The 17,438-nt window shown below is 44.4% G+C and overlaps 1 protein-coding gene across 1 annotated transcript in view; it reads right to left on the minus strand.

Annotated features, from left to right (window-relative positions):
- Positions 1-16,303, minus strand: part of COL9A3 (collagen, type IX, alpha 3) — a 40,575-nt gene extending 24,272 nt beyond the window's left edge. Inside the window, exons 1-9 of the mRNA XM_009572555.1 lie at positions 16,238-16,303; positions 14,892-14,960; positions 9,548-9,619; positions 8,690-8,743; positions 4,141-4,176; positions 3,508-3,531; positions 2,935-2,988; positions 2,213-2,266; positions 1,418-1,459 (exon numbers count right to left, since the gene is read on the minus strand). Of these exons, the coding sequence (XP_009570850.1) occupies positions 1,418-1,459; positions 2,213-2,266; positions 2,935-2,988; positions 3,508-3,531; positions 4,141-4,176; positions 8,690-8,743; positions 9,548-9,619; positions 14,892-14,960; positions 16,238-16,303 (471 nt within the window). The remainder of the gene's footprint in view (positions 1-1,417; positions 1,460-2,212; positions 2,267-2,934; positions 2,989-3,507; positions 3,532-4,140; positions 4,177-8,689; positions 8,744-9,547; positions 9,620-14,891; positions 14,961-16,237) is intronic.
- Positions 16,304-17,438: the final 1,135 nt, after the last annotated feature.

A 17,438-nucleotide genomic window follows, 5' to 3' on the forward strand; every position in this document is an offset into this window, starting at 1 on the left:
ACAGAGCCGGGCACTGCAAGAAACAGAAACACTCTCTGGTTTATCAAGTACACACAGCGCATCCAGGGAAGCTGGTTTCATTACTAAGGAGAGGAGAAAAGGTCATGTGAGTTTTGGCTCTAAACCCACTAAATCTAATTCATTCATAACATAATGTATTCACTGGCATTTCCCTACGGCAGGAGGTCCTAAACAGGTCCTCAGGCCCCCAGTAACACACAAAATAATGATTTATGAATGGTCTCCTTCACTTTGAGCATGCCTGCAGGAACTGTGAAAAATTCTGAAGGCTGACAGTGGTCCATAGTCCAAAGTAGTGGAGAACCACAGTTCCCCACTGAAGCTGGATGGGTATCTTGTAAATCATTAGGAACATATTTAATTCCATACATTCACTGGCCCCTATTGATTTCCATTAGACAACACATCTATCTGAAACAAGGGCAAGCACTAGAGTTTATCAGAAGGGGACCTGTGAAAAATGAACCCAAATACCAATAAGCTGGTATCTGCAGATGTCTAGGGGTGGGTGATCCCCTAGTGGGAACTCTAGTTTGACTGGGAACAAATCAGAACATGTATGGAAATTTAATGGGGCTTAAAAGGCCATACTCTAAAAACTATAAATAGGGAATGAGATTTTCTTCTACAGCTTTTCTTTCATTTGTTCGGTTTTTTTTTTCTTTTAATAAAAGCTCAGGCTACACCTCTGTAGCAGGAATTTAATTTTCTAGTATATTCCACAGGATGACTTAAATTAAAATTGCAGAAATAGCATCATTTTCTATTAACTTCCACATGACTTGCCATAAGGCAGTCTAAACTCACTCCGAGCTTTTTTGGGGCACGCCAATTAGAAAACCGAAGATGCTGTCACAACAACAGCTGCGAAATCTGGAAATGTCACTTCCATCGTTCATGGACTTAACACTCCTTTCATTCCCTTGAAAGAAAGGAATCAAGACTTTCTCATAAGGAAGGAAATCTAAACAAAGCATATGCCCATAGGAACCTCGTCCCACCGTCCATGGAAATAAACAGTGCAACATGCACGACCTTTTCTCTTGCAAAACAGGATTGGAAACAGATGCATGAAAAGCTGTTGTCATTTACCAAATGCTAAAGTTGTTTTGTAAATGAAGAATGTATGCAAAACCTGTTTTTTGGAAAGCAAACTGGAAAGCAAAGATCAAGGAAAAAATCAGCACTAGCATATCTACCTCCTTGAAAGGACATTTCGGTCTTGTAAATACGCATGCAACACTTACGCATTCTGTGATACGGCAGTTTAGACCTATGCCTGCAGGTCGGAATGGTGCATGTGAAATGGTCTGACAGTCACCCAAGTATGCCAATGAAAAGCCATATCAGGCATTAAATCAAAAAATATTTTCATGCTACATAAAGAAAAACCTACCTGAAGGTCCCCACCGCCATCAGGAAGGGCGCCTGGAAGACCCTGCAATTCATGAAACATGGTCTTTTAAATACATCAAGACAAAAACCAGGAGGAAATACGATTTCTAGAAAAACAGACCCAGCTCCGTTGGATCAGCACGAGGCAGATACCCAGCCCCACAGTGCAAAATGCAGCCCCTGAACCCAGAGCGTTATGAGCTGCACCAGTCCTCAAAACAGACATGTCAGGGTTGCAGTCATGCTCCGGAGAGGCACAGCTGAGCTTGGGGAAGAGCCTTGAGCCTTAGGTGATGAAGGCAGCAATTTGAGAAGAGCAGCTATGCCTGGCCTCCTCCTGGCCCAGGGAAAGCTCCTTGGGAAAGACCTCCTGATCCCACTACTCAACCCTCCAGAGAGACCAGAGCAAACCCAAAACAGAGACTTGCTGGTTTCAAGCCCCCCTTGCTGACCCTACAAGAACTCATCATGATCCAAGCAACCATATAAACCTTCCTTGAGAGAACAGAAAGCCCACCCTGTGATCTGTCTATGCCGTAAAGCCTGGACATCACTGGGTTCCTCCACCCACAGAGCACAAATAATAAACAGGAGATAAGCAACACACCGAAGTGTAGCCAGCGAAAAGTGACTGCTCTCCTTGGGGCGCAGTGTTTTCGGCCTGCTGAAACTTAGCCTGGAAAGGGAGTGCTCATGGCAATCGCAGCAAATAAAAAGTGCACATTCTGACAGCAAGAAGAAAATTCTGGACTCCCCATAGGAATTTTCTCACATTTATTTGCAAATCTCAACTTACGGGAGGTCCGGGTGGTCCAGGAGGCCCTGGGAATCCTGGCAGACCAAAAGGTCCCTAAAAAGAGTGAGAAATAGTAAGAATTCCCCCTCTTAATCATTTAAATGAAAAGCGAGAGGAAGGGAGGCTACCAAATACCATTGCATGTTTGTGAATGTGGGGCAAGATATCTCTAATGGGACTAAACCGTACCTTTCTTTCCGCAGAGGCTTCTACGACTGCAAAGAGAACAGCCGATGCATACGGAAGTATAGGGATTAGGACAGAAGAACATATCCCTGCACCTACATCCCTGCTTCCACTGGCTCTGTACCTCTCTGCAGCGGAGCTGTGGGCACCCAGAAATGACGGTATGCTTCTGCAGAATGGGCTCCCTCAGATCAGACCCATTCTGTGCAGTAGCTTCTTTTGAGGATGGTGAAAGAACACACCAGCTAGTAACTGATCTCTGTTCTTGTGACATTGGCTGCCCTTTTGTCCTTACTCATAGCTGGTAAAGGAAGATAATGGCTGCAAGCAGTTGCACATCTTTGGCATTGCACTGGTTGACTGGGGTGACCCTGCATAAGCTGATAGGAGGAATAGCATTGCCCGTGGGCATTGGTAGAGCTTGTAGTGTCCTGTGCATCACGCTTCAGAATGGGGTAAGAGACCAGAATGAACCTCATTCTTCTGTGGTTGTGGCATGTTCAGTAAATGAGAATCAAATGGTAGGAGCAACTCACAGGAGGACCCCGAAATCCGTTTCCACCTGGGAGCCCGCTGGGTCCTGGAGGCCCCTGTTGAACAGAGGAAAGATCCTTAACACCCATGGCAACCTCACATAGCTGTGAAAGCCCGGGGAACACAAACAGTCTGGCTGTACTCATTTGTCTAACCCCTCCGAGGAGCCCAATCCTGCACCCAGACAGTCAGTTTACCAATGCACATCTTTCTTTTTGCTCCACCTTCCCACGGAGCATGCTCTTATCATCGCATGTTGCCAACATCTGCATCCCCTCTGACACAGAGCAGCTCCGAGATGCTCCATGAAACCACCGAATAAAAGCTGTCCCAGAATTGGTCACTTCCAGCAATTAGAAGGCTGCTGTGCCTTGAATTTACACCATTGTCAGCTTCCCTGGGGGCAAGGTAAGTGTAAAAAAACCCACAAGGCTGCCGACCTGCAGGACTCCACATCCCTCTGTCCGGAGGGAGAGGGACCCAAGGTCTGGGGTGGGTTTGTAATGCTCAAGGTACCCAATAAAACTACTATAATAATTTAAACCCCTTTTTTGAAAAAGAGCCTCATTACTTACTGGAGGTCCTGGTAGTCCTTTGCCCTGGAAACATTTAAAACAGTAAAAGATCACTTAGAAACAGAACTGAACAGGAAAAAAAGCAAACCTTAGAAAATGCTGCTTAACTTTTTTTACTTTTAAGTTTCCTTAGCAGTCCCCTGTTCCCAATTATTGTAATTTGCAATCAGAGCAGAGCTGAAGTCTTACTCAATCCTTTTGTTGCCTCTAATAATTTGTATTCCCTTTACATTGCTGTTACCTACGAGACATCTCTAAGTAAAGCCACATACAGTGACGTGATAGTGGGACACAGACATTTATGAAGACAACATTCTAGTTTATCTACTTTTCCTTTTTTTGCCTTTTCATTTCTGTTAGACATTATCTAATGTCTGATAATTTTGATAGCATTTGATACGCTAGTCTTTATCCCAAGCTGGCTTGCTTTTAACATCTCAGAGACTGAGAACAGGCCCTGTGTTACCAGAACAGGTCATACATCTATATTTAAACACTTCAAACAATATTTTCTCACTCAGTCAGGTTTTGATCCCTTTGTTTGGGGTACAAGGCTTGCTGTCTTGTCTTGGTGATGGTTTTGCCATAATATTACACACCACCTTTACATATGCAGGTCTAGGAGGTACTTACAGCTGGTCCAGGTGGCCCGGCAGGTCCTAATGCACCCTACAGGAATAAACCAGAGTGCAGATTAGCAGGGATAAAACAGAAACCTCCATATGGATAGACACCAATGCCTGCTCTCCTTGATATCAATCTTTGCTTGGAAACTCCAGCAGTGTCTTATAGTTAACAACACGCGGCTGGAGATGCTCAGCTGAATTCACAAATATAAGGATAGAAACTTATTGATAATGATTAGTTACTTGATTGAAGAACGTTTTAAGATAGTAGGGATGGATGTTCAGAACTGGGCCCAGCAACTTTCTTCACCATTTGCTGCTCAAGAAAGAGTAGAGACTAAAACATGAGCTGCTCCTAAAAGACTAAACAGACACTTCTGCAAGTCACAGCTGGCCTTAGATTAATCTCCATGAATATCTAAATGTTCATAAATTGAACTTCATCCATTTGAAATATTCTTATTCATGATACATTCATATTGTAGATCCAGTGACTAAATTATCCGAAACTATTTACAAGATTTGGATTCGTTCAAGTGAATTTTATTAATTCATACATTTTCCCTTCTAGCAAAGACAAAGATTTGGCAGCTTCTCCCTCTTCACTAGCTTTCCTTGGCAAACCCCCAATCTCCTTTGCCCAGTTTGCATTCTTACTCTTAAGCTTAACTAGAGTTTGGTGATCTTATGTCTTAGACAAGAATTAAGTAATTCTTGAAGTTGTTACATTCCTACTTAACTAAAGATAGTAAGACAGACAGACTGAACTTCTTAATCCCTTTGTTGCATTGCAAAGATGCCAGCATTGGCTGGTAGAATGTAAAATTAATTATAGGTAGTAATTCTGAAACAGAAAGTAAATGGAAATATAAAAAATGAACAAAAAAACCAGTGCGGTGGGTTGACCTTGGCCAGCAGCTGTTAAGATATCTCCAAAAGGTACTGGGTGTGCATTGCTGACTGATGCTCTCGGGTCCGAGAGCCTCCTCTGAAAACAGCTATTGCTGTGACGGAGAAAGGAAAAGCAGAGGCAGGCAGCTGGTGAGGGCAGAGCAATTTTGTCACTCCTTTTAAAAAGCAAAAAAAAAGAAAAGGAAAAAAAAAAAAGAAGTGGTGGAGGTGCAGAAATGCCAGTGTAATTTGGGGTGAATGATAAATAAAATAATAGTTTGCTCAACAGCCCTGACGCAGCCCTCGCAGCGAGTTCTCTAAGCTGTGCTGACACTCGGGAGCTACAGAAGAGCCGCGTTGTTCTCAAGGCCCTGCTGCAGACAGCTTTTTGCTTGCATTTGTATTGTTGTCGGCTGACGTTGCTCTCTGATAAAGGCAGAACTTAAAACAGTAAGAAGGTGACAGACTTAAATACACAACAAACCCTGTTGTTATTTATGGACTGTGTTAAACTAGTGCCAGCAAAACCCTCATCTCCTTGCGCAGGGGACAAAGAGCAATTACAGCACGAGGCTTCCTCAGCCTCTTGCCAGCCCAATTTGCCCAAACCTGTTTTCCAAAAATTCTCAAAATGCTGCACAGAAACATCTCGAGAACGATGTCCTGAGCTGGAATTAAATGGTGTCTACCCTAGGAGCAGGAGAACAAGGCAGATGGGCAGACCTGGAAAATACCCCAACACACTGCTGCTTATCGTGATCCCAGGGACGACTCCAGCCCTTTCCTAATGTTCTGCATACCAAATGAGATTAGAAATATTTTCCCTTGTTAAGCTTAAGGAGAAAGATACAGAGGACCCAAGGCCTCATTAAGAGAAGTCTTGTGAGAAAAGGACTGTAATCCAATAAAAATCAACTCTGCTGCAAATGTCAGCTCATTCACTTCTCTTACTGCAGGTTATTCTGCTTTTCTTCCAGCCACTTTTATCTTTAGGCTGAACTCCTTACAACCACTGATGGTTAGGATCTCCTCCTGTAAAGAAAACATGGAATTCCTGGCACCTACTGACTTGCACCCTAATCCTGCCCCCGCTGAAACCAGCTGCACAGCCCCTGTCTGCTTGGGCCGACATGCCGAAAGGTTGGCAGAGTACCCAAAGTGCCAAGTGTTGGCACTTTACTCTCCTTAATTTTGATATCTTTGAGGGTGTAAGGTGCAGCATGCAGCAGCGAACGTTCCTGGTACGATAAAAGATCATCGAGTCCCTGAGCAAGCTGATGTGACTCCATTAAGTTCAAAGGAGAGATTCTAATTTACACCTCGATTTTAATAACTTTGTCTGACTCAACTCATTCTCCTGGTAACAATGTTCTTTCTCTTTTGATTAGAAAACAATCTCACCATAATTTTTCACTTTGAAGTAATATACTTCATAATTATACAACTACGGAGCATAGGAAATACTTGATTAATATGACATTCATAAATAAATATGAATAATTATGTTTTCCTCGTTGCTTATAGTGTAAAGCACCAAACTTCAAAATGGCCTTTGAAAACTTTCCAATGAAGGACGCCAGTATCTAGCACTGAGGTCAGAACCCAGCTTGTTCCTGGCTAAAAATGAAGGATTCTTTTAATTGAAAAAACAAGTAGGCTTGATCTAATCAGTCTGTAAGCAGAACCATGAGAAAAGCTAATGGATGCTGATAACGATGGCAGTATTTAAGATAAAAACCATTTTGGTATGCTGCCTTCACAATACTCTGTCCCTGGTCAGACATGAATCACTGTTGGACTGATGAAGCGTGGCATATAGAGGAAAAGAAATGTTTAGCAATAATGTATTACTAAAAACTGTCATCCGTGAGCCCACTTCCATATGCTAAACACCTTTGCTCTCAGACACTCCAGTTCAGAAAAACATGCTTGTTCAGGAGAATTCATAGCGTTAAGCATGACTTCAATCCCACAAGAGTAAGTAGGCACCTGCTTATTTCAGTGATTCCTGGGAGACCGAAATGTGTTCTTAAAGTTGGGCAAAAGAAAGAAAGTCGGGATAACAATGCTGTCCTTTTAGAGTGCTAGAGTTTTACAGTTTTTTTTCTTTTTTCAGGCTTTTATTAGACCAATTAAAACAATTTTCCAGATGGACCACTGACCTTGAAAAGCTTCCACAAATGACAACAGGTCCCAAGTTTGCCCCATGCTGACAGCTTGAGTTACGAGACATGGGAAAGCACATCAAATCAGAGCATGTAGTTACGGTAACTGTGCTAAAACAGCGTTTGTGTGCTTCTACTAAACAACTGAAGAGGAAGATCTTGTGCCCAGAAATTATCTGCTCCATTGCCCTGCAAACTAGGAGCTTGTGTGCTAAAGTGGGCATGGGCAAATACTACCACCGAATGTGAAACAGGGGCACAAAACTGCTCACAGTCTTCTGTGTGTGGTCCTGAACTTTTCTATTTTAAAAATCAGGGATCAGTTCCCAGAAGGTGCTGGACTCTTGCCACAGACTGTCTGAGAGTGGTCAGGATTTTGCAGCCCTGGATCTCTGGGGAGAAAGATGGGCACGAGGAAAAGCAAAGGAGATGGTTTTCAGTGCAGTGCCAATGGACGGAGGCTTGGAGCTGTGACCAAGATGCTTGGGTCCTGCCACTCAACTTTCCCAGTGGCCAAGCAAACTTCGCCTTGCACATGGGAAAGGAAGAAGGGCGTATCAAAGATATATGGCTCTATCACTCATCCCTTTAACTAAATGAGACAACTCACAGAGTTTTGAGCTTTGGGTAACTCCTTGGGGCAACAAATGGATTACTGAAATATATTGAACCTTTTTTAACCTCTACATGCTTGATGTGTGTTCAGCCCGTCACTGTAGCCCTGAGTTCAGGAGACCAGTGAACCAATTATAGATACCAATTATCTTCCCACATTGGGAGACAGGAGAACAGCCATGCTGGATAAAAATCTGTGCTGTATGGCTCATTCATGTTTAATTCTTAATGTCATAAAGAGGCCTAAGTGCCTTTCCAGCCCCACTGTAGATGATCTGAAGGACATCTGTAACATCTCAGGCAGTCATTTCTCCATCCCTGTGGTGCCCCTTAGCAGAGCTGTAACATGCAGGAAGCAAGAAAAAACTCTCATTTCTTGCTACGCTGGCTGGGGGAGTCTATGCCAAAGCAACTAATAATGTCAACCATACGGACAGCCCCAGAATTAACAAAAGGCTAAAGTTTAAACAGTTAATACACAGTAGCAGTAATTATAAACATAACAGAGCTACGTACTCAGACTGCAAATAAAGGCCAAAATAACTTCACTTTGATAAACTTCATAATTAAGTCTATCAACTGCTACAGGAACTTTTTAGATACTCAAAATATCACCAGAGCCGTTCTGCACTGGTACTGCCACCACTAAGGCTATCCAAGCCCATTCAAAGCCATGTGAAGGAAAGATGGATCTCATGCCCTGCCTAATTAAAAGCCATCTGGGGCTTCAATTCAAGGGTCCAAGTATTCTGCAAGGGTTTACGGATAAATAAGCCATCGTAATCAACGCTCAAATGTCACCAATTTACAAAGGAATGAGAAATCATCAATACAATCAGTGACAATGTTCATTTAAAGGGACTTAGGATCTGATGTGGTACTCACACGGTCTCCTGGAGGCCCACTGGGGCCAGGTGGGCCATCGGTTCCTGTTAAACCCTGTTAAAAAAAAAAAAAAACAAAAACACCGATAAGCATGAAAACAGAGAAATACAAATACCTATAGGAAGTCCCTGTCACTGTCACCAACACAAACCGTCTGGATGCAAAATTCTCAGGAAAGCCTAACCATTTTAATTTCTCTCTGTAATTAATCACAAAGGAAAGGACCAGAAGCAAATTATCGGGACTGTTCCCTGTGTGTTGTAAGTGTGGAGGAACACCAGCAAGTAGTCTTGTTACTGGTGTTTATTGAGTTGCAGCTTAGCTGTGCAGGCTGACTGAATGCTTCCTCTCACCTGATGCAGAAGAAAATATGCTGGCTAAAGCCTTACCCACAGTCAGCTACCACGGCAGTAAGTTGGTAAGCTGGGAAAACTTGAGTCTGTGCAGTCACTTGTCCAGCCCTGCAAGGCAAATCCCAGGCCAGCGACCCGCAAGCCTCAGCTAGTAAGTGCGACTGGATTTCTGAATTGAGGCTCAATGCGTTTGCTCCAGAAATGTCAACTGATGCCTGTATTTCTGCAGACTTACCTAGTGCACCTCTGAAGAACTGCAGTGTTTCATTGTAAGAGTGCTGTCCTATCAGTTATGCATCTCAAAATTGTTCTCGTACTCCTTAATTCAATCAAGAGATGCTTTCAACTCTTAAAATTTCTCCTGATGTGCAAGACATATACATAGATCCAAGACCCACTTTGCTTTTCCAGCAGACACAGAGAAAGTTGATGAGACACTCTGGGAAAACACCCACGTCTATGTGAAATGTTTAAAAGACCTAAGAGAAGATGACAAAATACTCACATCCACTCCAGGAAGGCCAGGCAATCCGGCTTCACCAGCTGCTCCAGGCTTCCCTGGTGCACCCTTTGGCCCCTAAATCAGATAAACAGGCAATTATTTTTAACATAGTAACAAGAGAAACGTGGTGTGTGTTGATACGGGCTATAAGATGGAAGTTTATTTGTTGATGTGTTAATCTTACACCATGCAACACGGAAGAATTCCTGCAGAGAGATGAAACTCGCCATGAATACATATCCAAATCCTAAATTCATTTCAGTGCTTTGGCTCAGTTCCACACGCAGTTAGTCATAAGCTGTTCCTAGTAGAGGGGTAGAAAGGGATGGGGTAAGTGGCCCAAAACAAAGAGCTGTGCCACCTGGTACATTCTGAGCACCCCTTGGCAGACTGAGGAGCTGAAGCAGACTCAAACCAATGCCAAAAATAACCACGCATATGTGGCTTGGTACCAGTTTTGTTATATTGGTGATGGGCGAGCTTTATTTCATGCATATCCTCCACTAGCAATGAAGCAGGAGAATATGTTTGTCCCCAGGACAGTGCTGAGCATCTCCACTCCTGTGTCTCCCTTATGGAAATTCTGCTGCATATCAAGAGGAAAGTGAGTCAGTAAGTCTTAGCTCTTGCATTGTGTCCCTCTCAAAAGGATGAGCAAGTCAGTGTCAACCAGAAAATACTTACTGGTGGGCCTGGCAATCCAGGAGGGCCTGGCTCTCCCTAAATGAAAAAGACATCAGTGTTAGTGCTGAACCTCTGTTGACTCCTTGCAACAATGGTGTTCCCAACTGTCATAGCGCTCAGGTCTCCCTCCATGCCCACTCCAAGATTTACCACGCTCAAGTCTTATGAAGCTGATGCTCTAAATTCTGCTACCTTCTAAAGCAGGATGAACTTGGACAGCCTTTTCCACATCTACAATAGCAGATTTGGTAACACTCACCCCCTCAGCCTCCCAGAGAGGACCAGTGCCCAGCACCTCCAACTATTTCCCAATATACTTAGAAATTATTTGCACTTGGTCTTGTCTGCAAGTGGGGCAAACACTCACACCCTCAGCCTCCCAGAGAGAACCAGTGCTTCTGAATGGTGCCTAGCACCTCCAACTATTTCCCAATATACTTAGAAATTATTTGCACTTGGTCTTGTCTGCAAGTGGGGCAGAGAGGGAGCTGGATGGCTATCAAGGCTTTCAAACATCTTCCTGATGAAACAGAGGGATACAATAATAAACTCCAGGTATCCAGGACACAGTATGAAACTGTGGTAGTACCAGGAGTTGGGGACTATCAGAAAGTGAAGAATAAACAAACTGTCTACAATGATTTTCTTCATACGACTAAACTTTGACAGGAAAAGCAAGTGAACAAAGCCCCCAACTGATTTCCACCTAATCCAATTGCACAATCTGGATTAAACCCAATTTTTATAAAATATTTCAAAAGCACTCATTTTTTCCTATCCTAATGGAAAGCAACTTTTAAGAACAGCATTAAAGGTGTTTGGGAGACAATATTTAAAAAGTCTTTGAATCAATCCTTCTAGCGCAGCCAGTCATTCAGGAGCTTGCATGGATCCCAGACAACAAGATATTTGTGTTTTATTGTTGGCCCCCCAAAGAGGCAATCATCTGTGAATAGCAGGAGCTTGACTGGAGCTGGGTTTCCCATCTCATCCTGCAGAGAATCACGTTGTGTCCCAGTTCCAGACGTCTGGAGGGTACCCTCCCCTCCCGGCTTTAGGGTAAGTGCACTAAATACTGTGAAAGGCTCAGGTACTGTGGGCGAGCAGAGGGGAAGGGGTGTGTTGATACCCTGGAAGAAGAAAATCTGTATGGAAAAAGGCTGCTTATTAACACAGCAAGGCTAGAAATAACACCATCCCCACCGTGGGCCTGATAATTAGGAGTTAGAAGGCAGTAAGCAAAGTTGTGGAATTTATAGCATGTTTCTATATTTACTGTGTCGGCAACTGTGAAGTCTGTGGGCAAATCTCTCAAGACTGGCTGCCTTGATTCGCTCAGGTGAGGATTTATGTACTGCATTGGTGACCGATCAACGCACAGACCAGAGGATCATTGAACAGAGGGATCTTTATGCTCTGTCTTGCTGAAGCAACTCCTTTGCTGTCCTTTGCCCACAGATTTTCCATAAATAGTTATCATTATCATAGGCAGGGAAGGTCCCCTGCCAAGGAAATGAAAGGAGCAGTTCTTTTGCAATGAATGGTTTGAAAAGGCAGCTAGAAATGGCAGTAGAGGTGGTTTATTCCCTCCTCCATCACTTGAGATTGCCAGCCCCTTGCATTTTTTCTTGCCTGTGTGATGGCAATCCATACAGCAAGGTCACAACATCAGCAAAGGCTGTTTGGGACCATCTTAAACCTTGATCCTGCCATCGTGGACCCCTGCGGGACTCTGCAGGAGCACCAGAACTTCAGGCAGCTGAATCAAAAGCCTAATCAGTGTTTATACCCCTAATGCCAGATCACTGGGAATTAGAGGCAAAGGCTGTCAGCAAAAGGAAATGCTCTCCTGGTGCTACAGGAGAGGGAAGGAAGTTTACTCTTTCTTATCAAGTCAAGCCAGGAGACAAAAAGTGGGGGAAAAAAAAAAAGCACTTGATTTTTGAAAAGTGACAATTGCTTATTAGCTATTTGGGGAATTACATCCCCAGAAATAATTCACAGGAACTTGTCGCTAATTCTTTCGATCATAACATGCGGTTTCTATTCTTGGGAGGGAGAGATTTTGCTTGTTACTGAGTATGAAACGTGAAGCATGTTAAAGGCTATAATTATAAAATATTTCAGAGGGACTTAATGTTGCAGCTCCCACTGAAAGGCAGGAACGAAAGCAGGAGCTTCTAGAAATTGTGCTTATGGGGTTCATCCAAGGTTTGTTTGGAGATATCCTGAATAATTCAGCTGTATCTTAGGCATTGCTCACTGCTCACGGCCGATGGTAAGGGACTGCGGAACACCTTGGCAGCACTCATCCAGCTCAAAGACCGTTCAGTGACTCTTCCCACACAGCATTGATCCAAAGCCATCTGTGAAGACGACCCAGTTGGAATAGCTTACAGAGTTCAGGAAACTTGCACAGATACGGTCCAGAAAAGTTCTGTTGTGCTTTAAAAGAGTCTCATCACTAAAGAAAAGAAATAAAACAATGGTTTCATTCTTTGCAGTGGTAGAACTGACACTACCACTCGGGCTCCACACGATCCTCTCCATGCAGCACTATGAAAATGCAGAGCAGTACTGGATTTTATATGCCATAATTTTTTGGAGGGTACTGCCAGAAAAACTGTAGCCTTTAAACTGGGAGGCTTCATGACTGTACTCAACACTAGCCACAGCTCTGCGTCTCTTCTCCTATGCAATTCCTTAAAGGACTAAATGTCCTGTTGAATAGCGGAAACCATCCCAGAGCCTGTCCCTGAACAGCTGGACCATCTCACATGAACAGGGCACCTGACAACCTATATCCATAGGAGGGATGTAAATCAAGGCTGTTCAAATGAAAGACTATTCCTGCGCAGCCAAAACTCTAGACTCAAGCTGGGACTGCAAGACTTAGCACCTTAAATACTTGACTCAGCTGTTTGATTGATTAGAACTAAGTTCTTCATATTAATCAGATGTTGTTATTTAGTCCTGTCCCACAGGGAGCCTTCTGAAGCTTTTAGCAGGGGATAAAAGGGCGCAGGTTCATGTGACCAGCATCTCTCCTGTTTCCAAGAGCAATACGAAGTGATGCAGGTGCTGTTCCAAAATTAAGGTGTAAGATACCCTGTAGAAAGCAGGAACTGAACGACAGAATTACAGGGATTTGTTTCTTCCCGATTGCCTATAGGCAGAAATTGGTTACAACTTGAAGTCTGAAGGGCTTCATCCCTCCCCAAATTCTTCTTTTTCGCTCTGTACAGAAAGACAGCCAGCCTTCCCGGAGGCCCGCTGGCCACACGGACGTCCTGCTGCAGTGACTCCAGGGGCTCCCGGCTGCTAAGGTGAATGCGTGTCCTTTGCCCTCTTCCAGGGTGTCCTCTTAAGCCTTTTATCACATCACGAAAAACAGCGGAGAGAAACTGTCAAGGTACCAGCTCTGAACTTTCCACGCTACAAAACCAGAATGAGATTTTCAGTGAACCACTCTCCACTAGTCGAAGGGACACTTCAGAGGGACTAGCTGCAAATCAATGAGGTTTCTCTTCAGACCAGCCTTGCTCACAGAGCCACTATGAAAGCTCACCACTGCACACAAAAAAGCTCCTTGTTCACCATATACCAGGGAACTCATATATCTTTTTTAACCTCCTTATCCAAAAGAAAGTGACCTGCATGGAATGAATAGATTTTTTCAAGGTTGCTTAAAGGCCCAATTCCAATAAACTTACTTCAGACAAGCTTTAAAAAACCCTGTCCTATTCCATAAGCAGCGTAGAGACAAGCACTACTCAAACTGAATATCAAAGCAGGAATCCGGATCCGGCCTTTTGCATTTGATGTGGTCTTGTTGAAGGTTCATCTGATGCTCTTTTTATCCACTGCCAACTACAGGACACAATTCAATCCTTATCCAACAGATGCAAAATTTTTCATTTCTATGGAACTTCAATTAAAAGTAATAGGACAAGTTTTTCTCCTCCAGTAAGTCCTGCAGTACGTAGTTTCCTACCTCTGCAGGAGGTGTATGTGTAAGGAACTGCCTGCTGAAATAAAGGTTGCCCGTTTCATTTGCCTTTTGTGCCACTAAAGGCAACTCATGTCTGGCAACACACGAGCCAGATTCTGTCCTCTCACACACCAATCTCAGTTAGGGAGAGCCATACTGACAATGCTGAAATAAAACCAATATAAGTAAGAGCAGTGTCCAGCGCTGCATATTTGAGTTTCTTGGGGCCTCTCTAAAAACATGGATTTTCTAAGTTGTCACATAAACCCTTCTCTGAACTACAGAACGTGCAGTGACTCCAGCACACATCGCACCCATGCACTCAACTGTATCACGTTCCCCCTCCTCCCTAGGCACCAAAAGAGAAATATGCAGCTTTTCAAGCAGGTGATGAACCCCTCTGCATATACTAGCTCTGTCCGGAACTCTCTCCTGAGTCGGGGGATTGATCCTGCCAAGAACCTGAGTCCACTCAGCACCTCCGCTCGCCGTTCTGACTCTTGCAGAACGAGGTCTTTTGCGAGTAGGCTGGTTCTCCAGGTCCATCCACCTCTGAAGGATGGCCCAAAGGCTGGGGCTCTGGAGAACAAGAGCAGCTTCTCTGCTCCGTTGGCTCTGCCTCTGCTCCCCCCCTCGCCCTGCCGAGCCTGCCCTCTGCCGTACGCCACTCACATCTATGCCGTCCTTGCCAGATGGTCCCGGGGGTCCTTGTGGTCCAGGAGGGCCTTGTGGTCCTACTCTCTGAAAGGATCGGGGGAAAGAGAGAGAGAAGAGTTTATTTTTGCATCAGAAGAAACCTATGGGTTGAATCAAAAAGCAACGGCCAAGTCCTACAGCTTAACCCTCCATCTGCACTAACCCCCCATCCCTCAGGGCCCCCCGCCATCCTGGGTGGACTCAGAGGAGCTCAGGACTGGTGCAAAGCTCTTCGGAAAACCCTTTTGACTGAGCACATCCTCAGGGCTCCCAGGTTGTTTAACCGGTGGCTTATGCTGGGAATCAAGAGCTGGTTGCTGGGCAGTAAATGGATTTGGTTGTGTAGGAAATGGTTCTCGCTCCCTACAGGCACGTTTCATTTTTGGCAGAGGAGGAAATGCAAAGCCCACGGAAAATAGGCACCAAGTACTTGGCATTAAAAATTAATTTATGGTCCCAGTCTGATGGGGTGATGGAAGAATCAGGCAGACACCGTTGAAGACAGAAGGAGAAAGGGAAAGTCTCCTCTCTGAGCAGGATGCCATTTGAAAATCTGGGATTTTGGAGGAGGTCTGAGGTGGGGGGAAGGAAAGAAAGGTCCAATAAATGACTTCTGTATGGAGAGGGCTCCAGAGAGCAACTTGCTGTAGCTTCAGCAAACAAAGGTTTCATTGTAGAAGCAGCTCTGCTCGCAGCAGATGAGGGCAGCTCTGAATTCCCAAGCCAGACTACAAAAATTCCTCATTAACACAATGAAAAACCTCACTGAGGAGTTACTTCCCCAGGCAATAAGATTAACAACATACAAGGAAGTTTAATATAGCTTCATATCTGAAGTGAACAAGGGTTAAATATGCTATTTTATAAGTGTAAAATTTGAAAATTGGTTGAGGGAAGGAATAAGAAATTCTGATTCAGATGAAGACGCAGATCAGGAGATCAGTCTCATTGGCAACCTATTACTTCACTGTGAAAACAAACTGTTTCTCTTACATCAACACGTCTCCCCTTTCCCAAGGTTTCCTCTCTCGTAACTGCAGTCCTGAACGGGAAGACAATACTTTCACGGAAAGTGTAAAGCAGCAGTTTCTACACATGATGATACGATCTAAATGCCTACCTATGCAGGTACAGAACCAGATGTGTTTGCAAGGCCCTCTCTGTACAGCAGCACAAGCAACGCACGCGTTTTCAATAAACTTTAGACTCTAATAACCTGCCTATTGCCCCATTTCATCCTGCAGGTATAACATACACAGATCACTATCTTTTTCCCTTACGGACTTTTTTCTTAAGCATAAGACATAAATGAGGCTTCTTACCTGAGCTGATGTTGTGGCTAATAGCTGACATAGGAAGAGAAGCCCAAGAGCGGAGAATCCAGCCATGGTGCCCAGGCGCTGCCTCTCTCCGTTCCTCCTGGGCAGCTAAGCCGTTTACTTCTCCAGGGTCGAGCAGATCCCTCCTCCTCCTCCTGGGTCTCAGCTTACAAAGGAGAGACTCCTGGCCTCCAGATAAACCTGCGGCTCCAGCTGGAGGGGCAGAGCTCAGGAGCAGAGGCAAGAGGGGCTGAGCTGGGAGGAGAGAGGTTTCGGAAGGAGGTGGGATAAGGAGGGGGAGCAGCAGGCAGCCAGGAAGAGAAGCTCTCATTCATGCCCCGCTGGGCAGCCCCAGCCTTGAGCAAACAGGGAGGGAGCCTAAGGAAGGGCCGGACTTGCAGACACACCGCAGGAGCAAAATTCGGCTGCTCCAGCTGGAGATACAAAGATGTTCCTTAGGTCTCACCCGGGCCGTTTCTCAAAGCCCATCACCATCTCACTGCTGGACAGATAAAAAGCAATACAGAGCGAGTTATTCAGTGCCTGAGGCTACCTAACCTCACTAGAGAAATTAATATACCTGTAACGAGTGCAAGATGCACTACATAGAAATGCACTTACTGCTTTGTGAGATGGTTTATTAGCTCTGGAGGTGTATTCACATCTGTTTTTTTTTTTTTTTCTCTTCTCAGGGAGGTCTAAAGAATGCCAGCTGATTTCTTGAGAAAGTGGCGAGTCCTGACCAGAGAACAGATGATCACAGACAGATACGAGGAGGAAGAAAAAAGGAGAAACATTCTCAGAGCCACAAAAAAAAAAGGAAGAATTGCCTTTGAAATATTTGCAAGGAAGGAACAGGATTGACAGTTCCCAGCTAGGTGATCCCAAATGGCAATACATTCACAAAGACACATCTCCTGCAAATAGCTTCATGCTTCCCTTTATCGATTAAAGACAGTTTCATCCAAAGCAAGGCTTGGAAGAGGAGAGGAACAGCGGCAAGATTCATCAGCGCTGAAATGACACGGCTCATTTGGTTAGCAAGAGGAGAGCAGAAGTGGAAAAGCAAAGCTTAAAAAATGAAATACCAGGTTTCAGTTTGGCATCCTTACGCCAGGAGATTTGTATGAGCACATAGTGTGTGCCTACCCAGCTCCCCAGCAGCCAATATTCCACCAACCTTGACAGAGGGACAAAGGGCTCA

Source organism: Fulmarus glacialis, unplaced genomic scaffold (assembly GCF_000690835.1).
Source record: "Fulmarus glacialis isolate BGI_N327 unplaced genomic scaffold, ASM69083v1 scaffold1470, whole genome shotgun sequence".
Taxonomy (NCBI): domain Eukaryota; kingdom Metazoa; phylum Chordata; class Aves; order Procellariiformes; family Procellariidae; genus Fulmarus; species Fulmarus glacialis.